The sequence below is a fragment of the Megalobrama amblycephala genome, linkage group LG1 (genome assembly GCF_018812025.1).
Source record: "Megalobrama amblycephala isolate DHTTF-2021 linkage group LG1, ASM1881202v1, whole genome shotgun sequence".
Classification (NCBI taxonomy): domain Eukaryota; kingdom Metazoa; phylum Chordata; class Actinopteri; order Cypriniformes; family Xenocyprididae; genus Megalobrama; species Megalobrama amblycephala.
In genome coordinates, this window is record NC_063044.1 from 37,504,757 (window position 1) to 37,531,215 (window position 26,459).

Sequence of the window (26,459 nt, forward strand, 5' to 3'; positions counted from 1 at the left end):
GTGTGGAACGACATGAGGGTGAGTAATAAATGACAGAATTTTCTTTTTTGGGTGAACTCACCCTTTAAATGTTGTGTGGAAAAGAGAAGTTAAAAAGCATTCAGAGGCAAAAAAAAAAATCTTCAATGTTTTTCCTTTTTTGTTCCATGGAAGGGTTTGAAACGCCATGAGAATGAGTTTTAAAGGGATAGTTCATTCAAAAATGAACATTTTGTCATTTACTCACCCTTAAGTATGAATTTCTTTCTTCTGTTGAACACAAAAGAAGATATTTTAAAGAATGTTGGTAATCAAACAGTTGACGGTAGCAAAAATACCAAGTAAATGGCTACCGTCAACTGTTTGGTTACAGTCATTCTTCAAAATATCTTCTTTTGTGTTCAACTGAAAAGGGAAATTCATATAGATTTGGAACAATTCGATGGTAAGTAAATTATGACAGAATTTTTATTTTTTGGGTGAACTATTCTTTTAAATGTCTTGACTATTTACAAATTAGAGCGATACATGAGGACTGGCATTTGTCCCTGTTCATTTTTTCTTCAATTTCTTCAAAAAAGTCACTTCATCTCTGTTCCTGATCCCATAGCTGAGGATAGAGGAAACACAATCATATTCAATCACATCAAAAATCATTATCGCAATTCAAAGCAACTATTGGCACCAAATTAATAAAAGTTTTCACACATTTCTACAAAAGCAGCACTCACTCCTTCAGCTTTCTCTTGTCATCTTCTAATTTCTCTCCGTTGAAGACCAGATGAAATGTCCTCCACACGTATTTCCTTGAGAGCGTAAGTAGATTAGGAAAAAAATATTTGACAAAATCAAATACCTGACACATTTTTCATGTCTTACCAGCTGATGTGCTTGACACCTCCCTCTCGCTGTTGTTTCAGCTCCATATATCTGCGAATGGCTTTCTTGAGGTCCAGAACCGTAGCAGACTGCACAACCACAATAGCTGTGAAGAGATTTGCTCCAGTTAGAATCAATAAATGTTTAACAAATCAGACTGACTCCAAGAAAACTCACGCATGACTTCTCCATCAGCCTTACAAACGCGAACAGTCATGGCCTGACCATATTCCAGAGCCACCTGAGAGTTCACCTCCTCCAGTGTGACCTGAACAGGTGGAACATAAAGACTTCAGAGAGCACAAAAAGTCTACATTTTCTGCACAAAGTAAGTAATACTTTGAAATACTAAAATAAACAGCTTATTTTAACATTATTCAAACAAAAATGTGATTGTTATTTGATGTTACACCTGAATTGGCAGGTCACACAGTAAAGGGTCCTGCACAATTAGAGCCAGTCCTTCCTCGAAGATGTCAAGAAATTCAGAATGTGGCAATGCCTCCTCATCGTCCTCTTCTTCTTCTTCTTCTTGCTCCTCTTTCATTTCATCTACAACGGTTTTCTCCACAAAATCAGCCACGTCGACATTCTTTAGGTTTTCTTCCTTTAATTCATCCATTTTTAACTGATAAGCGAAAACTTCTTGTTTTAAGAGTATATACAGTAATACAAGACAAATATAAAAGTGTCAGGTTCTTTCTTAAGTTAACAATGAATATAAATGGAATTTATAAATGATACTCTACGCATCTTTCTGATGAAGCTGAAACTGTTGCGTTCCAGCTTTCTTTACATCTCTCTTTACAAACACGGAGTCGGAACATGTATATGATGCACCAAACTTTAGTTCCGCGTATTTTTCTGTATCATATTTCTGGTATTAGCTGTACAATTCTTAAAATGTTAATATTTTAATTTAACAGTTTTATTTACCTTATGAAACTGCCTGGTATATATCAAATAAGTTAACATTTATACCCTATAATCAATATTTCATTGTGTTTATATTATGTTTCATGTCGAGCATACAATAGTGATGCACGTTTATCATCAAACGCTTCCTGTAGAAACTAGAGATGTGAATGTGTGTAAACACCAACTTTAATTTAATCAGCAATACCAGTGTTTATTGTACAATATTATATATAAACGTTGAAAATGCTTCTGTTTTGCCCAACTTGTGGGAATGTGTTAATCGTAGAGGAGGGACAAAGATGCTTCAGGTTCGCGTGTAATACATGTCCATATGTGCACAACATCACGAGGAAGGTAAGAAGTGTCACTACAAAATATAAATGTGTTTGGTTTTAAACACGTGATAATGGAACACATAAAAATAATTTGAACGTTCGATCCGAATGAAATCAAAAGATGAAGTGATGTGACAGTTCGATTCGATTCGAACACTTGATAAGGCCAACGCTTATAACTTTATAACACACTAAATTTGCATTAAACAATGTGAGTATTCCATTCAAATACATGTAATATGTGAACAATGTGTAAGCTTTTCTTATACAACATGAAATAAGTTTGAGTCAAATATTTATTTTATTTCTTGTTCATTCATATCATTGGCTGCATCCATAAATGCATACTTCACTACTATATAACTTAGTAATCGAAAAACAGTACACAACTGTAGGCAGAGCTGGGTAGATTACTTATGAATTGTACTGATTACAAATTACATGACAAAATTTGTAATCGGTAATAGAATCTCTTAGATTACACATTTTTGGTAATGTAATCTGACTACTTTTGGATTACATTTAGATTACTTTTGTGCTAATAAGGGTTATTTGATGTCACATATATTGTAGGATAATCTTGTACTATATATAATGTTTTGACGGATAAAAAGAAAAATATATATTCCAAAATATATTTTCTATTCACCAACAAGAGCCTCTACAGATTATTTTTAAAGTGCAATGTATGGACAGTTTTTATTTTACAAAAACAAATATTCTTGTTGTTGCTGATTTCTCTGCACAATTCCTCACCCCTCACCCTCACCGCCGGAAAAACTCAAAGAATCACAAACATATACAAGTGGCAGTATTATTATGAAAAAAATATAAACTTTAGAAAAATGAAAAATTAGGAGAATCAATGAATTGTGAGCAACTTGCTGCCATTGTGTAAATAATACGTAATCCATAAAAAAAGTAACTGTAGTCTGATTACGAGTAGTTTAAAAAGTAGTTTACTCTAATTACAAGTACTTTATTTTTGGAATCTGATTACGTAATCCAGATTACATGTAATTCATTACTACCCAGCTCTGATTGTAGGTCACATGGCAATAATAACATGATGGATGTAGTATGTCCGTATTATGTAAAACATACTTTTTTAACTGTAACAAGGTAAATACTTATGCAAAAGATGAAGAACCTACTTAGAGAGTATGCGGTTTTGGACACTGCCACTCTCTCTGTCCGCCAAGGGTTTCTGGCCTGAGAAAGGTTGATAAAAGACCTCTGGATTAGTATTAGAATTAAACTCTGGTTCTGAAATCAACCATGGTGGGTAATGCATCTTAACTCACTATCCAGTTTGGTAGGTTATTTTGAGTAATAAATAGTGTCCTCCAACATTAGCAAAACAATTTTGTCGCACACTGGACGAGAAGTGTAAATTCTTTAAAATTCAAACACTATGGCCCAGTTTCACAGACATGGTTTAGATTAAGCCAGGATTAAGCCTTAGTTCATTTAAGTAGCTTTTATAAACGTGCTACGGAAGAGGATTAGGGCCAAGCAATAATAAAAAAATAAAACCATCTCGAGATTAAAGTTGTTAAATTTCGAGAAAAAAGTCGAGATAAAATGTTGAGAATAAACTTGTTAAATTACGAGAAAAAAGTCAAGATAAAATGTTGAGAATAAAGTCATTAAATTACGAGAAAAAAGTTGTTAAATTACGAGAACAAATTCGTTAAATTACGAATTTGTTCTCATAATTTAACGACTTTTTTCTCGTAATTTAATGACTATTCTCATAATTTAATGAGTTTATTCTCAACATTTTATCACAACATTTTTCTCATAATTTAACGAATTTGTTCTCGTAATTTAACGACTTTATTCTCAACATTTTATCTTGACTTTTTTCTCGAAATTTAACAACTTTAATCTCGAGATGGTTTTATTTTTTTTATTATTGCTTGGCCCTAATCCTCTTCCATAAGGTGCCTTATGGCATTACTTGTGTGCATCTTTAGACAAAACAATGGCACTGACATATTTTAAGGTATGTCAGTGCAAGTTGCTTTCAGTCTCAAACATAAGCCTTGTCTGTGAAACCGGGAGAATGGTTTTAAAATGGCAACCAAAAAAAAAAGTTTTATTTTTAATTCTATTTTTATGGTATCTGCAAACAATGAGATTACATGTCGTAAAACTAAAAGCTTTCAGTTCAATAATTCAGAATACGATTTCATAATAAATATATTTAAATCTCTGAATGGCCAAATTGGCTGGTGTGAGTGAAAAAGTTCATTTCAAACCCTGATTAGAACATCCCTCAAAAACGCTGTTGATGTAGGTCCCTAGTTTTTGAGATGCTGCCATCATAAAGCTTTGATATATATCTGATGTGCGTTGAAATAATTCTTGGTTATGCTGACAGGTAAATAACAGAAAGTACCCCAAACTGAAGGAGGTTGATGATGTTCTCGGGGGCTCTGCTGCTTGGGAAAATGTGGATTCCACTGCAGGTAAGACAGTGTATTATCCTAACGTAATAACTTTTTTTTTTTAATCACACATTCTGGTGGGTTTTAAATTTATTTATTTTGATTAAAACATTCTTTCTCATTTTTCCTTGAAGAACCTTGTCCAAAATGTGAGCACCCAAGGGCCTACTTTATGCAGATTCAAACTAGGTCTGCTGATGAGCCAATGACAACTTTCTACAAGTGCTGCAATCTACAATGTGGGCATCGTTGGAGAGATTAAATCAGTTTTGGACTTCCTTTGAGACTCAGAATGTGTTCATAATAGAATATTCTGTTTTCATATAGAAAATGTGATATTTATTTCTTTTGGAGCCAAAAGCATGTCATTTATATGGATTAAAAACCTTGGACGCCCTTTACACATGAACTTTATTCACTAACATGTGTATGTATCATTAGATTACGTGCGGTAACTGATTTACAGCTGGGTTGTTCTGGCCTGATGACTGTCTTTGCGAGTGTGTGTGTGTGTGTGTGTGCGTGCAAGTAATAAAATGACTACTCGCATATGATATAGTCTTTTTATTTGTTCAAATAATCATTAAGTCCATAAGTTTTGTTTTACATACACATTTGAGACTTCAGTTGAGCGTGGCATCTGTTGTAGTGCCACAGATTATTCAAGGCATCTATCTACAACTGCATTCCTGTAACACAAGCTTGACATCTACTGTCTGCAACAGCATCAAGTCACTTCACAAAGCAAGTAGACCTACATAGTCAAGAGCATATTAGATTAAAGGGAGCCAGCCTGGATTGTGCAAGTAAACCCCATGAACATGCATATTTACTGGAGATTATCTTTCAGTAATCAAACAGACATCATGTAGTTTTTGTGTATTTTTGATTTGCGGATGATGGACAGGATATCTTTATGATATTATAGGTCTTGGTTCTTCTTTGATTAATTAAAGTTTGGTGGGATGAGGATTTTTTTCCTTTTCTTTTTTTTTCTTTTCTCCCAGTCAGAAAATAGACTGCTGGGTGTACTTTGAAAACATAATTGAAAGTGTCAAAAGTTATTTTTGTAATGCCTGCAAACACAAATGGGGCAAAGGTGCAAATACTATGAAAATTTTAGTGTTCGTTGGAAAGATCCGATTGAAAAGATTCACTTACAATGAGATAGCAAGTTTGAATACATATACACGCACACACTAGCGATTGCTACATTTTTTCCTTCGTGTTAAATACTACAATGGAAAGATGGAGATTCTGATTCTTAAACGGCTATAATATTGGCAGATTGTCTACATGAGAAAGATGATTATCTGAATCTTCATTTAAAGCTACAGTATGTAACATTTGTTTGATAACATATTAGTGAAAGAGTGAAAAAATCTTCCAAATGTCATTTAGCCCAATACATTTTGATAAATCTATAATAACGATTTATGTTTTAAAGCTGTCGGGACGGATTTTGTGGTAAAAATAGCATACGTACGTCATTCGCCCATGCATATCGCGATTTATCCGTGATATATCCGTACACATATATTCACGTTTATGTTGTGGCAGCAGCATAAAGATAAAAGTTCACCGCCACAACAAATGAGAAAAATTCACCGTGAATCATTTAAAATGGCAAGCCTCCGGGAAAAATCACGGATTGTAAACTGGTAGCAGAGCCGAAGCACAACCAAGACGCATTTTGTTTCTTTTTTATCTGCTACAGGGCCAAAAGTTACGTAGTGTAGCTTTAAGAACGGTTTAGTTATACAGTGTCTAATCACTGCTGATGTAGCGTTTGAACTTCGAACCATTAAATCACATTTTTGCAGCTATTCAGAAATGATCAAATAAAGGAAACGATCTCTTAGGATGATTCCTCAGAAATGATCAAATAAAGGAAACGATCTCTTAGGATGATTCCTGAGAAATGACAAATCTGGCCACAAAAATTTGGAAAAATCAACCTATAAATCCTTGTGGCCTTTCACACACAGTTTTAAATATACAGTCCATATATATATATATATATATTGAGATATATAGTGTCTTAAGCACTGCGGATGTTGTATCTTATGTACCATTTGAGCAGTAAATCACATTGTTGGACAGAGCAAAATGATTTGAAAGTTTACACTTTCACAACCAAAATGACCAATATAAAAGAAACAATCTCTTTGGATGATTCCACAGAAATCACAATCTGACCACAAATAGGAAAAAAAAAACAAAAATCAGGACAATCATCATTTAAATCCTTGTGGCCTGTTACACACAGTATTAATAAGTGAATGGTTAATCTGCTTTGAGTGATGAAGCCCAGTGCAGCAACAAGCACAGCTTGACACACTGATGGGACATATGGCCCAATAGAGAGCTATGCAAGATTACAGTGATGCCATGCAGCGCGCTTCATCATGCTGGTGAACTCCAACAGCAAAGCAGCTTTGAACAGCCGTTACAAGAAATATCTTCCCTTTTTGAAGAAGACAGCTTCACCATGTCAAGTTGAACTTGAATTGAAAAAATAATGCAACAGCCACTTCTAAACATGTTGTTGTTCAGCAGTGCTGGGCAGAATAAATGTTAAAGGATGCTTATCTGTGATTAGACATGATTCTACACTGATCTTACTATCGACAAACACAGACCTACCTTATTGATGACTGGTAAACTGACCTGGATAGCCAATAATTGTTTATAGGAAGCTCAAACAGCGTACTGACAACACAGAACAGCTAGTATAGTGGTTTGAAAAGCACCGTGGCTATAGTTTTGATTCACAGTTCAAAAAAAAAATTTAAATGTATATTGTTTGAATTTCACAAATATGACCATGGCATATTAAAACACCACGAGCCCTAAGTTATCTAAATCCCTATATTTCTAAAAGGAGATTTAGATGGACATACACATCCCTTGTTAATAGAAACCGTTCATCTAAAATGACACATCTGCACAACAATGCATGTTACATAGATAAGCATATCAGGTCGACTTCAAATGAGTCTTGTCGACAAATATACAAAACAAAAGTGAAAGAAACTAATTTCCATAACATTTGCATAAAATGCCAAATATAGAGACATTTTTCACATGTAAAAGCAACAACGTTACTCCAGGACTTGAACGGTCCCAGACCCAGTCATCGAAGACTTTTGTTTTAATATGTTAAAATAAAATAAGAATGCATAAAATAAGAATCCTACAATCTGTAGTGAAATCATTTCGTTTCGCTACTCAAGGTTAGCATTTTCACATATTCTCAACATGTATACGCTTTGTTCTACTGCTAAAAAAAAAAAACAGTTCTTTGAGGACACAATGTAACCCTGACCATTGTGCATATAAAATGTACCGAACCTTCATGCCCCCTGCTTCATTTTAGAGGCGTCAGTAACTATATCAAGTGCCTGTAAATTAAAAGTGAGAAATCAATAGTTACATAAAGTGAGAAATGTCTAGAAATACGAGCAGTCAGCTGGGGCAAAATGATCACAGAGCAGACGGAAAAGAAAGTGAGTCGTCAACACCCACCAGAATGAAGTCACAGCGCAATCGTTAATGGGATAAACTGTTAGCATATGCGCTTGTATGTGTAAATATAGCCCTTGCAGTTGGGGCAAGTGTGTGTCACATCCTTGAGGTCGTCAATCATACATGGGATCAAGCAGCAACCTAGATCACAACTGTAAAACAAAGACAAAGATCATGAGGAATCTCAATGTACTGTAAGGTTCATCATTCAGGGCTCAATTTATTCAAAAATAAATTTAAAATGCAATTCATACATGCATGTCCTGAATACACCTCTTGTATGATCAACATGTTTTTAATTTCTGTACCATTCAAAAGTTTGGGGTCAGTACAATTTCTTGGAAAGAAATGAATACTTTTATTCTGTAAAGATGCATTAAAATGATCAAAAAAGACAGTAAAGACATATTATAATAGACATAAAATAATTGCTGTTCTTTTGAACTTTTTCTATTCATCAGAAAAAAGGGTATGACAGTTTCCACAAAAATATTAAGCAGCACAACCGTTTCCAACACATACATATATATATATATATATATATATATATATATATATATATATATATATATATATATACACACATACACAGTGGGTACGGAAAGTATTCAGACCCCCTTAAATTTTTCACTCTTTGTTATATTGCAGCCATTTTCTAAAATCATTTAAGTTCTTTTTTCTTCCTCATTAATGTACACACAGCACCCCATATTGACAGAAAGACACAGAATTGTTGACATTTTTGCAGATTTATTAAAAAGAAAAACTGAAATATCACATGGTCCTAAGTATTCAGACCCTTTGCTCAGTATTTAGTAGAAGCACCCTTTTGATCTAATACAGCCATGAGTCTTTTTGGGAAAGATGCAACAAGTTTTTCAAGATTTAGGGATCCTCTGCCATTCCTCCTTGCAGATCCTCTCCAGTTCTGTCAGGTTGGATGGTAAACGTTGGTGGACAGCCATTTTTAGGTCTCTCCAGGTACGGCTTTCATGTGTCTTGCACTGAGGAGAGGCTTCCGTCAGGCCGCTCTGCCATAAAGCCCAGACTGGTGGAGGGCTGCGGTGATGGTTGACTTTCTACAACTTTCTCCCATCTCCCGACTGCATCTCTGGAGCTCAGCCACAGTGATCTTTGGGTTCTTCTTTACCTCTCTCACCAAGGCTCTTCTCCCCCGATAGCTCAGTTTGGCCGGACGGCCAGCTCTAGGAAGGGTTCGATGAATCAACTTCGATAATGAACCCGATTTTGCGTGGCTTGTCCGTGAACTACGGCTCTGTCTATTAAAAGGCGCTCCATTTGAAAGCAGGTGATGGCGATTTAGCGGTAATCAGGGAACCGGCTTTACTGACGAAATGCGCGTGAGAATCGCATGCGATATATCGCCCAGCCCTAGTTCTGGTCGTCCCAAACTTCTTCCATTTAAGCATTATGGAGGCCACTGTGCTCTTAGGAACCTTAAGTGCAGCAGAAATTTTTTTGTAACCTTGGCCAGATCTGTGCCTTGCCACAATTCTGTCTCTGAGCTCTTCAGGCAGTTCCTTTGACCTCATGATTCTCATTTGCTCTGACATGCACTGTGAGCTGTAAGGTCTTATATAGACAGGTGTGTGGCTTTCCTAATCAAGTCCAATCAGTATAATCACAGCTGGACTCAAATGAAGGTGTAGAACCATCTCAAGGATAATCAGAAGAAATGGACAGCACCTGAGTTAAATATATGAGTGTCACAGCAAAGGGTCTGAATACTTAGGACCATGTGATATTTCAGTTTTTCTTTTTTAATAAATCTGCAAAAATGTCAACAATTCTGTGTTTTTCTGTCAATATGGGGTGCTGTGTGTACATTAATGAGGAAGAAAAATGAACTTAAATGATTTTAGCAAATGGCTGCAATATAACAAAGAGTGAAAAATTTAAGGGGTCTGAATACTTTCCGTACCCACTGTGTATATATATATATATATATATATATATATATATATATATATATATATATATATATATATATATATATATATATATATATATAATATATATAAATATATATATTTAAAAAAAAAAAAAATTATATTATATTATATTATATATATATATATATATATATATATATATATATATATATATATATATATATATTATATTATATTATATTATATTATATTATATTATATATATAAAAAAAAACAGTTACACTGCCCTCCAAAAGTTTGGAAACACCCTAGAAAAGTGGGGTTTTGGACAATATTGTCATGAATACTTTTTAATTTGTAATAATTTTGCACTGATAAGGGACAACACAAACTACGAAAACATATTTTATTATATAAACAGTTTATACGTAGAAAAAAACTTGATTTTTGATTCATCAAAATATCCACCATTAGCAGCTATCTGACCTAAACTGGGTTCTAATTGGTTCATTGTATTCTAAACTTAATTGGAAATCAATTGTTGAAGCTATTAAGTTGTGCTGACCCAAAAATCAATACAAACCTGGGCCAAGTTTAAACCAGTAACCAGGCATCACAGCCGGCAAAGGGACATGTCTGACTTTGACATGTATATATTGCCATTATTATGTAATCAAAATGAAAATTATTATTGCTGGTCTTTAATGATAATGTCAAGTTACTGTAATGTATTTGCACCAAAAAATGATAAGGATTTATGCTGATATCGTCCAAAACACCACACTTTGCCAGGGGTGTTTCCAAACTTTTGGAGGGCAGTGTATTTTGAATTGTAATAATGTCACAAATAACTTTTTTCACTGTATTTTTGATCAAATAAATCCAGCCTTGGTGTGACTTCTTTCAAAAACATAAAAAATGCCCAACTTTTGAATGGTAGAGTAGATATTTTTGAAGGAGCAAATTAAAAAAAGTTTAAGCTGATATAACCATCCTGAAATCATAATAAGTTTCATTATGTTAACCATATTTAGTAGTTTAGCATAAATGTTCTGTTTTTTAAATAGAAAGTATGTCCACCAACTCAAAGACATCCCAACCAACATGCAGAAAAAGCATAACAGAAAAATGATTTCACAGAGAGAGATTGTATCACTTACCCGACCAAGAAGCAGAACATGCAGATTAGAGTATTCATGAGGCCGATGTCGTGGCTGATGCGGGTGATGATGGGTTGTTGGCAGTGAGGACAAACCGTCTGCACTGGAGCCGACTGAAACATCTCCCCCTGTAGAACAGTCACGGTGGTGGTGGTGGTACCAGGAGGGGAGAGAACTGTGGCTGTGTGACCTGAAGCAAAGTGACTGGGACCCGGACCATAGTGCTCCGCTATCGGATGAGGAAAGTGCCCTGGGGGAAGGTAGTAACCACCTGCAGAACATGAATTTTGAGGTTAAGTTAGTTCATCGAAAGATGAAAATTCTCTCATTGTTTACTCACCATCATACCCCTGATGTGTATGACTTTCTTTCTTCAGATAAACACAAACAAAGATTTTTAGGAAAATAACCCATCTTTGTGAGTGCCACTAATGCCATTGAATGGCTGACAATCCTATGCTTGAAAAACAACACACAGTGATTGTGAGCGTAACCCATACGACCCCAGTGGATGAATCAACGTCTACTAAAGCAAAATGATAGGTGCGTGTAAGACAAATACTACTATTTTACACTCTTAACTATAAACCACTGCTTCCGGACAAATGTCCTAGGCACATTCATAAGTTTGCTTGACATAAACACAAGCGTATGAAGTTTGTGAGAGAAGTAACACGGAAGCACAAAGGACCGTCACTTCTCTTGCAAGCTTCAAAAAGCACATACCTCACAACGTCCCTCTCGTGAACGCTTGTATGACAGTTGACCGGAAGCATTGATTTATAGTTAAAACAGATAAAAATATTAGTATTTTTCTTACACACACCTATCGTTGCACTTCAGAAGTTTTTCAAGTATCAATAGAGTGGCACCTATAATGTGAAGGTGAAATCTAGTACTCGTTAATCAGAGATTTTGACCTAACCAATGACTGCCACACATAAGATATTTTGTTGTTTGCTTGGTTTCTATTTCTGTTGCACCTAGCATAGCTGCCCCGTCCACAGTGAAATCTCATTAATGTACAGTAAAATCTCATTACCGTTAACCAGCATTAAAGGGTTAGTTCACCCCAAAATAAAAATTCTGTCATCATTTACTCACCCTATTGTTATTCCAAACCCGTAATACTTTCATTCATCTTCAAAACACAAATATTTTAATGAAATTTGAGTGATTTCTGTCCCTCCATTGACAGTCTGCACAACTACCACCTTTGGCTTGTTTCCACTGAGCGTTACGGTTCAGTACAGTTCAGTACGGAATGCAAATTTTGCCGTAAAGTACCACTTTTTGGGGACCCTTCCATTGGGGTACCTAGCACAATAGTACCAATAGTACCGTTACCAAATGGGTGGAGCTACACTCACTGGAGGACGTTGATTGGTTGACAAAGAATGGTCACTTGCGCTTGCTAAAAGAGGAATGACAATGCAATACCACTGCAACACAATGTGTATTTTTCGGCTGTTTTTCCTTGCAGACTTCAACCTTTGCTCAAACAAAGCTGCTGTATGTCCTCCATTGTTGTTTACGGTCACTTTCTTCTTCACACAAGAATGACCTTGATCGCTACTTTCCGGCATACACCACGCTTATCAAGTAAGGGCGGTGGAAACACAAGCCGGATCAGGGTTTACTGTCCCAAATCGTACTGTACTGAACTGAACCGAACCGAACCACTCTGTGTAAACGAGCTATTTGACACTTCAAAGAAGAGATTGTAAAAAAAAAAAAAAAAAAAAGAATCCATATGTATTAAGTGGTTTAGTCCAAATTTTCTGAAGAGACTTGATTGCTTTATATGATAAACAGATTTAATTTAGGCTTTTATTCACATGTAAACATTCATCAACTCACATCAGTTGTGGTAAACAGAAGCTCAAGCATGTTTGCTTGACGTGTGAGAACAAATGAGGTTCATTCTTGTGTTACGCAGCACGTTTGAGCTTCATTTCACTCGATTCATGTGGATTAGTTTTACGATCTCTTTTTAAACTTTTTGAAGCACTAAAGTGGTAGTTGGGTAGCTGTCAAAGGAGGGACAGAAATATCTCAGATTTCATCAAAAAGATCTTCATTTGTGTTTCAAGGATGGACAAAAGTCTCACGGGTTTGAAATGACAAAGGTGAGTAAATGATGACAGAATTTTCATTTCTGGGTGAACTAAACCTTTAAATGACTGCTTTCACTATTAACAAGATTTTAGAAAGGCAGAAGTACCTACAACAGTGTTGATTCAGAGGCAGTTATTACATTCTGATGAAAGATTTTGGTAACACTTTGTTCTACAGTGTCCTTATTACACGTTACATACAGTCTAGTTACTATATTAATTAGGGATGGGCGATATTATCGTTTGCGATAAATACCGTTGAAAATTCTCCTCATGATAAAAATTTGTCTCCTCTCGATAATTACGATAAGTCTAGTTGTTGACGTAGTTTCGTGCGAGACCGATTCACTGTTCACGCACGGAGTTAAAACAAGCACGACTAAAAAGATGTGAGGCTGAGGAGCAGTTTGTTGTTAAGCGAGGAGCTACCGCCACAATTTGGAACTGGTTTGGTTATAGAAAATCAGATGCGGAGCAAACTATAATAATCACTATAAACAAATGTTCAGTGAGTGAGCCGTATGTCATTCACGCCGTCATCACCCGGGTGTTGATAGCGCGCGAGTGCAGGTGAGACCTGAACATCTCACGCTGCTATCTGTGTTTAAACTAAACCCATTTAAACCTTGCCACTTTAAACATTCAACTGTAAGACGCAAAAGAGAACTCGCGCGCACTGTGAGGAGATTTGTGTGTTCTCATCCGAAGCGCGTACACGGAGAGCTGCGTCACAGCTATATTTTGTTAACTATCTGAAGACATAGTTGGGATTGTTACTTTTTGATACAATTAGGGCTCTTACGGTCGGCATGACAACCGCGCCACCGCGGTCGTGTGAAATATATATATATTTATATATATCAGAGTTCGCGTTAACGGTTTTTTTTTTTTTTAGCAATGACGGAAAAAAATATGAAGGCCGTCCGTCATTTTGACAGATTACTGAGGCTGATGTAGTATGTAGCTTGTAAATGTAATTCCCACCCCTGTCCAGTAGGTGGCGAGTGCGCTCCAGTGTGGCAGCAAAGCGCGAGTTCAGTCTCCAGAATAAAATGATTCACCACACAGGCAAGCACTCGGTTTAGGTATATTTTATAATAATAAAGTTGTGATACTTATACTTACATAAATCAGTTTCTAATCTAGTTCGTTTTGTTTTAAATGGTTCGTTTTGTTATTTTTCTTGCTGACTATCAAACGAATTCTGAGGTACAAGTTAACATAACGTTAATGTTAAGTGAAAATGCTTGCAACACTGACGATTTCGGTAAGCTACTGTGTCTTTCAACATATTTTCATGTATTTCGTTCTGCAAAGAGGAAAGGATGAAGCTGTTCAAGATGAAAGCGAGATCAAAATGAAAAGCCTATCAAGATGAAAGCCTATCAACTTATCCTGCAAGTTCATGAATAAAAATGAAAATGTGTACGAAATCAGAAGCTATCAAATGTCTTATCATTATAATATAAAAATTAAAATGACGGGTAATAATTGATTATGATAGATTTTTTACTGTCCGTCATTTTTTTAGGCCATATCGCCCATCCCTAATATTAATAACTATAAAGTTATGCATAATTACATGCAAGTACCCCTAAACCAAAACCTAATCCTAACCTTATGTAGTAGACGTAATTAGTTAATATTACTCATTATTACTCATTACATTACTCAGTGTATGAGTTTGGTTGGCACACCCACCGTGAGAATGAGGCATGGGCATATGCATATGCATAGGCTTAGGCATGGGACCTTCGCCTGGGACGTGCGGAGGAACAAAGCCAGGTGTAGCTTCATAAGGTGGAGGTCCATAATCTGGTGGCAGCGGCTGTCCTTGTGGAGGTCCAGTCATTACTGGAGCAGTGGCTGCGGAGGGAAACAGCTTTATGTTAAGTAAAAAAAAAAAAAAAAAAAGACAGAATTCCTGTATCCCACCTGCTAGACTTGCTCCTCTCATAAATAATTATAAACATGCAATGGTGTCAAAACATCTGAGACCACTCGTGATATAACTATTAATTTGCATTAATTAATAATACTAATTTTGCATCTTTTAGATTCAATACAACATTCTTCCTTACAAATTGCTATATCAGCAATTTGAGTGAAAAGTTAATCTGAAGCAAATGTGGGACTAAGACATTCTTAAATCCACGTTCATTTTTCAATGACAGCACCACTCAAGCTCCATTAACTCCACAAGTTTGTATAAAACCTGATGAGTTTAAAGTTTAAATGGTCAGGAAATTGATTAATGATCTAGAAATATTGCAGAATTGTGTGCAGACTTTATGATTCCACTGTAAATCAAAAATGTTGTGGTTTCTACAAGACATTTTACTATATATATTCATAAAATTATATTCACAGTCTTTCCGGCTCTACGCCAAAATTGATGTTAACAATAATAATTGTTATTACTATTATTATTATTACTACAACACTGAACATATGTTGCTGTACTTAAGTGAAACATAAAAAGGAAAAAATCTAGTTCCATGAAATTGTAGTGGCTGTTAAATGGTTGTAAGGGTTCATTTCAAATGTCTTAAGAGAAGAGAAAAATATTGAGGTATTTACCAGAAACTGGAGGTTGTCCATTTTTTTCCTCAAGAAGTGGGGCATTGAGGCCCCCTGGGTAAGGAGGAGGGGGGTCACTGGACATGTTGGTTCCCTGGAAAGAAGACCAGAGAAGGGAGCTTTTGAGGTGAACACAGACAGGCCGCATGGTTCAACAAGCACACAGTGTAATGTGATCGGGCCATCCCTGACTACTGTTGCTGCATTTCACATCCAATTATCATCGATTTGCAGATGCTCACTGCCTCAACATTCCCCTGAGCCCACAAATAAAAACAACATATCCATAAGCATGAATTATCTAACCTTATGAACAAAGATTTTCTTTGCACTTTGGGCTAATAAAGGTCAGTAGGTCAAGCCATGTGCCTCAGTGATATGGACCTGTATCCTAATTCTACAGGTTACAAGATACAACATCGTTCTGCAAGTCTAGATGTGTTTACATGGACGCTAATAATCTGTTTGTTGTCGGATTAGTAAAAAAAGAAAAAGTCACATGTAACCTAGTCTCACTCTCAGCCTCAGACGTCATGCCCACCGACTGTTGGCTGAACATCTGATGCATATGGCACACTTATCTGGAAACACTTCAGGAGTTTCAAAGTTGTCATCTGGTTGGTTGAATTCGACAGGATGCTGGGAGACATACATGTTGTGTTCTTTAACAGTCCGCATGGAAACAAATGCCGTGATGCTAAACCCCGTCGTGTTTACAACTGTGACAACGAGCGCTTACCAGGATCAACTAAACACTGGATTTTCAAAAGTATGTGAAGTTTGCGGCTCCATTGTTGCAGTAAACTTGCACAACGTTCTTGAATGAATAATTTATTAGACGCACACCGGTCTGTTATTGAAGGGACATCGACTTTACATCTTCACGCCCCTAAACATGGTGCGGAACAAAACGAACTGTGATTGGTTGCGTTACATGTCAGTCAAACGTCCTCTTGGGCGGTCCTTGGCCAATGAAAGCTGCGACAGAGTCCAGATCTTCTGCCGTCAGTCTGAAGCTCTGGCTACACGAGACTACATGTAACCCCATCAGTCGGATTAAATTGGTTAAATACGATTTCAATTTTATTCTGTTTGAGAGGGGTGGTTTAAACCTTTTTTAATCTGTTCAACAGGACATGTCGATTTGATGCATGGAAGGAGCTGTTGTTGTTGAAGTGTCATGACTGTTATCATATTTTAAATTCTCCTTCCACTCATCGTCTGTGAAGTGGTGCAGATCAACTTCCCACCAGTCCTTGCTTCGGACTCTCATCCTCATCCACATTTTTTTACTGCTTGATAAATATAAGCAGCATAGCACAAAGCTTCATGTGCTCAACTGCTCTCCAAATTAGGGCCCGAAATAGATAAATATTAAGAAATGGTAGGAGGATGATTAGTATACGCAAACAGCTGGAAATTGTGTATATTTGTGCAGTGCGCGCATGTCAAAAGACCAAATTCGATTTGAAGCTTGTGACAAACGTGCACATCAACCCAATCACTTAATTTAACGTTTATGCAAACACAATGATTTACTTCCATTTGAAACAAAAATTTTGAGCAGCAAATCATCATATTAGAATTAGGGATGCACCGATATGAACATTTTAGCCGATACGATAATTCTTTATATTTGAAAGCCGTTAACCAATATATTGGCCGATAAATCTAAATCAAAATTTTTATATAAATTTTTGAGAGCCTGATTACAAAAACAAAAGTCTCACCATTAAAATCCATGTCCCAAACACACTATTACAATGTTCTCATTATAATATTATGTAGCCTATATGACAGACTTGCACTGTACGTCGCACTGCATTTTCCTTTTTGAAGTGATTTCAATCATATTTCAAGCAATTCAAAACCATAATGGCGGACAGTGCGCATCTGAAGTGTCTCAGCTGAAGGAAATAATCCATTATTTATCGGCTTTAATATATCAGCCAAATGTTCTTATCGGCTAGAAAACAATAACATTAAAAATGAACATATATTGGCTGATACCGATATGGTAGCCGATATATCATGCATCCATAATTAGAATGATTTCTCAAGGATCATGTGACACTGAAGACTGGAGTAATGATGCTGAAAATTCAATAAATTATATTTAAACATAATATTAAAATAGAACACAGTTCCTTTAAATTATAATCATATTTCTGATTTTTTTTTTTTTATTATTTTACAGATATTAATATATTATAGATATCTATATATATATATATATATATTATAGTTTTTATTGTATTTTTGATCAAATAAATACAGCCTTAAAGGTTCTCTAAGCGATCCTGAGCGGAGTAACTTCCTGTTGACGTTCGAAGTGTTGTCAAACAAAACAGAGGCTAGCTAGACCCTCCCTCCGCCTCCTCCCCTCCCATCCGTGCTTCCTGAAACAGTCATGAACGCGCATTTAAAATCATTCTTGTCGGTTATTGGCTGGAGTGTGTTTATTATGATTCGTGGTCCAGGCTGCACCAGTTTGTTTTTGTTGCCGTTTTCGGAGCTTGTGGCGACTAAAGAGACTGCGTTTTTTTACAGTGTGTTCAGGGGACAGGCAGCTAGCGGATAGTGAGGAGATGTTTGCTGTATGTGGCAAAAAATGTTTTGGCCTAAAAACGTGTGACATCGCTTAGAGGACCTTTAACGAGCATAGAGAGCATGAGACTTCTTTCAAAAACATTTTGAAAAATCTTACCTATCCCAAACTTTTGAATGGTAGTGTATACCGTATAATTCTCATAATATATATCCCTGAATAATCCTACCTGTCAGTTAAACATTAGTTAGTTCAACTGATCAAGCCTCTTCTTGTACCAAACACCATAATAACAAAGAAATCTACACTTAAAACAAAAACAGAAAAATAAAATAAGTAACTACAATACAGCACAATATTATGCAATAAGTGCAGTCTCTTGGCTTAAGTAGACAGTTTTGGCCTTTAAGAGGATAAAGCAACAATACTGACAGTAGACAGTGGCACAGTATTCTACAGTAACCTCACATATGCTGGTCAAGACTAACATTGTGTCCTTGTGTGAAATGTGTCCTTTCATTAAAAAATGAAAATTGTCGAAGTTTAAGGGAAATAAATGCAAATGAGATCATGGGAGAAACCGCACCTCATTTGAATACCAAAACAAGTATTGACCCTATAACTAAGACCATGTCCAAAGTTTTGATCTTTCAAGTCATAGTGGCATAACTGCACATTTGTGACATTATTATGCTCCTCGTCAAATATTTATAATCAGATAGTCAACATGCCCCTTTTAAAGTGGCTCATCATAGGTTTGCCCCCTTCGTGACTCAGCTGGTAAACAGGTGATATGACTACAGATCATCTTATTTGCATTTTCTTGGGATGATTACCACCAGCCAATAGGGATGAAGGAGGAAATGCACAAATAAAGGCATGTGACTACTACTAAATGCGGAGCGTATAAATATTGTGTGAGCCTGTCTAGTGGTTTATGTAGTCAGAGTAACTCGTTGCCCAGTTCACATCCTGTATTACTTAGGATAATGGAAATTAATTACACAGAATGCTTCTCCATATAACCACAAATTGTGTCGACATATCTAATGCACTGCCGCCGTGTGTCATTAGGGCATTTAAACTTCAACTTCAAAAAAGATCTCATATAAAACAGTAGATGTGCAGCAGAACATCCTGAAACATTAATATGGCATATCTGAATATTTACTTCACACTTAACACAGCTTATACAGTATCATTTACAGCATTGCATAACACTACCTATCCACCTTTTTCCTAACAAGCCTACTTCTTTTTAGATTATGAAAGGCACTTTCGGTTTGGGGAAGTTCCAATTAAAGAGGTGGACACAAATAATTTCAAATCATAATGTTGTGCTATAATACTTATGCATCAGTTTGTCTTAATGAGCTGTAAAATTTCCTTCAAGTTTTATTTTCAGACGTGAGGAGAATAACGTAATGCTTGGTATTTTAATGTGACATGGTATAGCAAGAATATCTATGGCAAGAGCTCTTTTTAGTTGCTGCATTCTTTTCCTCTGGATTATTTTCTCTTCTCTTTTTCATTCCGCTGTAACGTATGAAAAAAGACAACATATACTGTACTTTTGTGGTCTGCTCTCCCAATTCAAAATACACACCGATCAGGCATAACATCATGACCACCTTCCTAATACTCTATTGGTCCCCTTTTGCTGCCAAAACAGCCCTGGCCCGTCGAGGCATGGCCTCCACTAGACCCCTGAAGGTGTGCTGTGGTATCTGCACCAAGATGTTAGCAGCAGATCCTTTAAAGTCCTGTAAGTTGTGAGGTGGGGTCTCAATGGACTTGTTTGTTCAGCACATCCCACAAATGCTCGATTAGATTGAGATCTGAGGAATTTGAAGGCCAAGTCAACACCTCAAACTCATTGTTGTACTCCTCAAACCATTGCTGAAACATTTTGCTTCGTGGCAGGAGCATTATCCTGCTGAAAGAGGCCACAGTCACCAGGGAATACCGTTTCCATGAAAGGGTGTACATGGTCTGAAACAATGCTTAGGTAGGTGGTACGTGTCAAAGTAACATCCACATGGATGGCAGGACACAAGGTTTCCCAGCAGAACATTGCCCAAAGCATCACACTGCCACCACCGGCTTGCCTTCTTCCCATAGTTCATCCTGGTGCCGTGTGTTCCCCAGGTAAGAGATGCACATGCACCCAGCCATCCACATGATGTAAAAGAAAATGTGATTCATCAGACCAGGCCACCATCTTCCATTGCTCTGTGGTCCAGTTCTGATGCTCACGTGACCACTGTTGGCGCTTTCAGTGATGGACAGGAGTCAGCATGGGCACCCTGACTGGTCTGCGGCTATGCAGCCCCAAACGCAACAAACTGAGATGCTCTGTGTATTCTGACACCTTATCAAATCAGCATTAACTTCTTGAGCAATTTGAGCTACAGTAGCTCGTCTGTTGGATCGGAGCACACGGGCCAGCCTTCACTCCCCACGTGCATCAGTGAGTCTTGGCCGCCCATGATCCTGTCGCCGTTTCACCACTGTTCCTTCCTTGGACCATTTTTGATAGATACTGACCACTGCAGACCGGGAACACCCCACAAGAGCTGCAAGTTTGGAGATGCTCTGACCCAGTCATCTAGCCATCACAATTTGGTCCTTGTCAAACTCGCTCAAATCCTTACGCTTGCCCATTTTTCCTGCTTCTAACACATCAACTTTGAGGACAAAATGTTCACTTGCTGCCTAATATATCCCACCCACTAACAAGTGTCGTGATGAAGAGAAAATCAGTGTTATTCACTTCACCTGTCAGTAGTCATAATGTTAAAGGTGCTAAAGAGGATGTTTTGTTTTATACATTTTTGCAATATTACTTGAAACTGTCTTTACTAACTGATAAAAGACTATTTATTAGGTGCACTGAAAGGAATAATATTAATTTACATCATCTGTGCACGAGGTAGGGCCTTAAAAACATCAGCCAATTGGCCCTCTGGCTTGTCAATCACTGCCATGACGTTCCTTGTGAGAGACGTGCGCGGCTGCGCGCTCCAGTAACTTTCCACAGTCTACAGGCGCCACATGCAATGTTTTTGTCAGGAGACAGGAGTAACAACTGCAGATTATGAGTTACCTGCGGTGAGTCCGACATAATGAATCCACTAACACGACACAGAGAATGCCGGTGGTAAACACTTGTGTTCCAGTACTCGTGCATGAGTTTTGGGAGGCGTTTCCTTCTAATTGAGCTGTGAAGGAGGGGGGTTGTTCTTACGCATGCGCTCATTTCAAAAACTCACTAACAGTCTTTGGTTTCTCAGTCGACGAAAAGATCCTCTTTAGCACCTTTAAGCCTGATCAGTGTATGATATATGCCATGAATAATTCATTGGAATGCCTAAGAATCTCTCATTTTACCCCCAAAGACTCACGTCTCTTTCCAAGTTTGTTTTCACCCGGATGCTTTAAAATTTAATTGTCTCCCTTTTTCACTTCTAATCCCTATTAGCAGTGTTTACTGGAATGTTTCTAAAACAGGTAAATACAATATTTATTGTCTGTCAAAATGAAGTAAATTGCTTTGAAATATTATCAATGTAATGGATGTTTTTTTTTTTTTTAATAAGGCAATAGGCTGGATAGGCTGATATTGTACAGCAGATAAACAGTGACCCAACAAAACATGTTCTAAGGACATTTGGTTAAAGGATTAGTTCACTTTCAAATGAAAATTAGTCCAAGCTTTACCAGTAGCCCCTCATTGCAGAACACTCGAGATCCAGGGGGCGGAGTCGGGTAGGTTAAGGGATATGTAAAGTGGGAGGAGTTGAATCCAGATCCAGAGGGTGGAGACGGGTAGGTTTAGGGATATGTGAAGTGGGAGGAGTTGAATCCAGATCCAGGGGGTCGTGATGGGTAGGTTTAGACCCAGCGGGTGGAGACGGGTAGGTTTTGGGATATGTAAAGTGGGAGGAGTTGAATCCAGATCCAGGGGGTGGAGATGGGTAGGTTTAGACCCAGCGGGTGGAGACGGGTAGGTTTAGACCCAGGGGGTGGAGATGGGTAGGTTTAGGGATATGTGAAGTGGGAGGAGTTGAATCCAGATCCAGGGGGTGGAGACGGGTAGGTTTAGGGATATGTGAAGTGGGAGGAGTTGAATCCAGATCCAGGGGGTGGAGATGGGTAGGTTTAGACCCAGCGGGTGGAGACGGGTAGGTTTAGACCCAGGGGGTGGAGATGGGTAGGTTTAGACCCAGGGGGTGGAGATGGGTAGGTTTAGGGATATGTGAAGTGGGAGGAGTTGAATCCAGACCCAGCGGGTGGAGACGGGTAGGTTTTGGGATATGTAAAGTGGGAGGAGTTGTATCCAGATCCAGGGGGTGGAGATGGGTAGGTTTAGACCCAGCGGGTGGAGACGGGTAGGTTTAGACCCAGGGGGTGGAGATGGGTAGGTTTAGGGATAAGTATCTAGATTTAACCCCACCCCCTGGATCTTGTGTTCTGCAGTGAGGACCATCTCAGCTTTACTCACCCTCAAGCCATCCTAGGTGTATATGACTTTCTTCTTTCTTATTAACACAATCAGAAATATATTAATAAATATCCTGACGCATCCAAGCTTTATAATGGCAGTGAGCGGGATCAACGAGCATGAACTGAAGAAAGTGTCTCCATCCACATCCATCCATCATAAACGTACTCCACACGGCTCCGCGGGGTTAATAAAGCCCTTCTGAAGCAAACCAATGCGTTTATGTGAAAGAAAATATCCATATCCCCTCTCACTGCCATTGTAAATCTCGGATGCGTCAGGACATTTATTAATATATCTCCAATTGTGTTCATCAGAAAGAAGAAAGTCATAGTCATGAGGGTGAGTATAGCTTTGGGTGATTTTCATTTGAAAGTGAACTAATCCTTTAATGTTTCCATTAAGTTATGAAAACTTTATTTCTGAATGTTTTCTGAATGTTCAAAACGTCCAGTTTTTAAAATGTTTTATCGTTTTTTTCTTGGTTAAATGAACATTAAGGGAACATTCCATTTTGTAATTTTGCAAACATTATGGGGATGTGTCACTTTTCAATGTTCTCTGAACATTCTGAAACAAGTAGTAACATTAAAAAAATGCTAGACAAACTAAACGTTTCAGACAAAAAGTTCCATGAACGACCTTTTTTGTGAACATTATTACAGACTAGATAACTTTGAACAGGTACTGGGAGAACGTTTATTCATAACTTTGAGAGAACTTTGCCATAATGTTAGTCAAAGTTTTGAGAACCTTCTCTGTGAGCTGGAAAACCATTTGTTTTGTGCAAAAACAAGAGTTCTAACAACTTTTATGCGTTTGCCACAGTTTTACCTATTAATTTGTTATGTTGTAGGGAATCAAAAGGTATTCTACCAACTATAATATTAAGAAGATGAGCTACTGTTGTTGTTGTTTTTTGAACGCACTCAAATGACTGTCCAGCACAGGAGTTGGCGTGTTTGTTCTGGTGTTTTCTGGAGTAGATGCTGCGCTTAGAGATCAGCGATTATCCAACCTGCGTCCATCGCCGCTGGCTCTGATTACATAAGACTGCCCTAGCCTTCATATCTTCACTGTTATTCAACTTTTACTGCCATTTACCCGTACACAGAACGACAGTACTGCAAATAGCCATTAGTGTCATTAGTTACTGGCCTCATCATCAATGTAAGGAAAGCGGTAGTTACTTTTTTCTGGCTAAAAATAAGTCCCTGACAAAAATAGCACACAAGTGTAGAGTGACTCGCACTATTGCAATACATGCAACCCTCATTCATCGCAGTACATCATCAACAAGCCTGGCTAGCTAACATATCTCACTGTCATTTAGTCATTTTAACATAATAACGTGTGAAAGCACGACACATGTACGTTAACGCCACCCGTTAGAAAACCAAGCGAAACCTAACAACTTTCATAGACCAATAAACATCGTTATGGATTAAAATCCATTGTCGATTGATAGCTAACGTTACTCGTGAATGATGAACAGGCCTGCGGCTGCAGATAGGCTGCCAGCCCGCAAAATAACAAAGCAATAATCATACAGTCAGCGTGCTGTTAACGTTACCTTCTGTATCCACGACGTTATTCAAAATGTCAGGTCTGAGAACTTTTCGAGGCTTTCTAGCTTGTACGTTGATGCTTGTGGACCCAGTTTTCCAATAACATCCGCTGCTGGGAAGGATTTGACGTACATGGGAGATGGGAGGTGTGAATCCCGCTGGTGATTTTACTCATCTTACTATGGCGAAGGATTAGATTATGAATATTAAGTAGCTTACACGAGTGGACGCTCTTGCGAGATTACTAGGCAACGTCAGTATTACGTAATTAATATTCATCAGGTTTTTCAACGGCTCTGATATTCATGCTTTAAGCCTTCGCCGTAGTAGGATTTTTAAGTAGGTAAGTGTTGCCCCCGTTTACTCTATTTCATTTTACAGGAGCTGGCACTTGAATGTATTAATGGCATAAGAAAGTAAATAATTCACATTGCAAATGGTGAGGTTTCGCTCAAATAATTTTTTAACAGTGTTCTTGATTCTGATTGGTCAGTCGTGGGTAAGGTGATCAAATATTTTATAAAAAATGGTCTTTCGTACCTAAAATGTTAAAGGGTTAGTCCACTTTCAAATTAAAATTTTCCTGATAATTTACTCACCCCCATTTCATCCAAGATGTTCATGTCTTTATTTTTTCAGTCGAAAAGAAATTAAAGTTTTTGATGAAAACAGTCCAAGATTTTTCTCCATATAGTGGACTTCAATGGAGCTCAAACGGTTGAAGGTCAAAATTACAGTTTCAGTGCAGCTTCAAAGGGCTTTAAACAATACCAGACGAGGAATAAGGGTCTTACCTAGAGAAACGATCGGCCATTTTCGGAAAAAAAAAAAAATTGTATACGTTTTAACAATAAATGCTCATCTTGAACTAGCTCTCTTCTTCTTCTTCTTCTTCTTCTTCTCTATTTGAATTCCGGCAGTGTAGACACTGCTAAGTGTAATACTGCACTCACAGGTTAAAGTTTGAACTAATTGTTATATACTTGCACTAGCATATTGTATATGACAATTTAGTTCAAACTTTGACCTGTGGAGGGCAGGATTACACTTAGCAGTGTCTACACTGCTGGAATTCAAATAGAGAAGAAGAAGAAGAGAGCTAGTTCAAGATGAGCATTTATGGTTAAAACGTATAAAATTTTAAATTTGTTTTTTCGAAAATGTCCAATCGTTTTGCTAGATAAGACCCTTATTCCTCGTCTGGTATCGTTTAAAGCCCTTTGAAGCTGCACTGAAACTGTAATTTTGATCTTCAACCATTTGAGCTCCATTGAAGTCCACTATATGGAGAAAAATCCTGAAATGTTTTCATCAAAAACCTTCATTTCTTTTCGACTGAAGAAAGAAAGACATGAACATCTCGGATGACATGGGGGGGTGAGTAAATTATCAGTTATCAATTATCTTTATTTACCTTACTTTATTTAGAGGAGATGTCCAAACTGCGTGCGCACTTCATTCAGGAGGTGAGGCAGATTAATGAGGCTTGATTGACAGTTTGAGGATCCAATGGAGTTAGGAGGTTTTGTCACAAGCTCTTTAAAATCCTTTTCATTCGTTAAATATTCGTAAAAACCAAGCGGCAACCTCCCCCTTTCTCTCGTGAAGCCAATACGGAAGTAACTTAAACTGCGATTCGTCGACTGGCCGCTAGGGACAGGCTCCAAAAGAGAGCAGAATCTCATAGGGTGCTTCTCAATTCTTATTTGTGCATCCTCGTTTCCTTTCCTTGCTTCCTTTCCTCGCGTCTTAGCTCCACCCCTCCAGGATGCGAGGGAAGGACGCAAGGAAAAGACGAGAGGACGGAGGAATTGAATCAAGTGAAATGATAAATCCTCGCTCCCTTTAGCGTCACTTCAAAGCGTCATCAGCTGCGCTCGAGAGATCTACCCACATGTTGTTAAAGTTTGGTTATTTAAAAAAAATATAATAAATATTAATAAAGCAAGATGCCTAGTTGAAATATATGAGATATAA

At 37.4% G+C, this 26,459-nt stretch overlaps 3 protein-coding genes across 3 annotated transcripts; 1 reads left to right on the forward strand and 2 right to left on the reverse strand.

Moving 5' to 3' along the window:
• snrnp25 (small nuclear ribonucleoprotein 25) lies at nt 1-1,690 on the reverse strand. Its single transcript, XM_048162207.1, has 5 exons — nt 1,271-1,690; nt 1,036-1,126; nt 859-964; nt 711-785; nt 1-589 (listed from the first exon to the last, which is right to left on the reverse strand). Exons 1-5 carry the CDS (start codon nt 1,478-1,480, stop codon nt 532-534), a joined length of 540 nt encoding a protein of 179 aa, XP_048018164.1. The 5' UTR covers nt 1,481-1,690; the 3' UTR covers nt 1-531.
• Nucleotides 1,691-1,886: 196 nt separating this feature from the next.
• polr3k (polymerase (RNA) III (DNA directed) polypeptide K) lies at nt 1,887-5,115 on the forward strand. Its single transcript, XM_048191102.1, has 3 exons — nt 1,887-2,130; nt 4,498-4,585; nt 4,699-5,115. Exons 1-3 carry the CDS (start codon nt 2,020-2,022, stop codon nt 4,824-4,826), a joined length of 327 nt encoding a protein of 108 aa, XP_048047059.1. The 5' UTR covers nt 1,887-2,019; the 3' UTR covers nt 4,827-5,115.
• Nucleotides 5,114-24,653, reverse strand: cdip1 (cell death-inducing p53 target 1). Its single transcript, XM_048191090.1, has 6 exons — nt 24,488-24,653; nt 15,863-15,956; nt 14,984-15,148; nt 11,166-11,436; nt 8,093-8,244; nt 5,114-7,968 (listed from the first exon to the last, which is right to left on the reverse strand). Exons 2-5 carry the CDS (start codon nt 15,945-15,947, stop codon nt 8,133-8,135), a joined length of 633 nt encoding a protein of 210 aa, XP_048047047.1. The 5' UTR covers nt 15,948-15,956; nt 24,488-24,653; the 3' UTR covers nt 5,114-7,968; nt 8,093-8,132.
• Nucleotides 24,654-26,459: the final 1,806 nt, after the last annotated feature.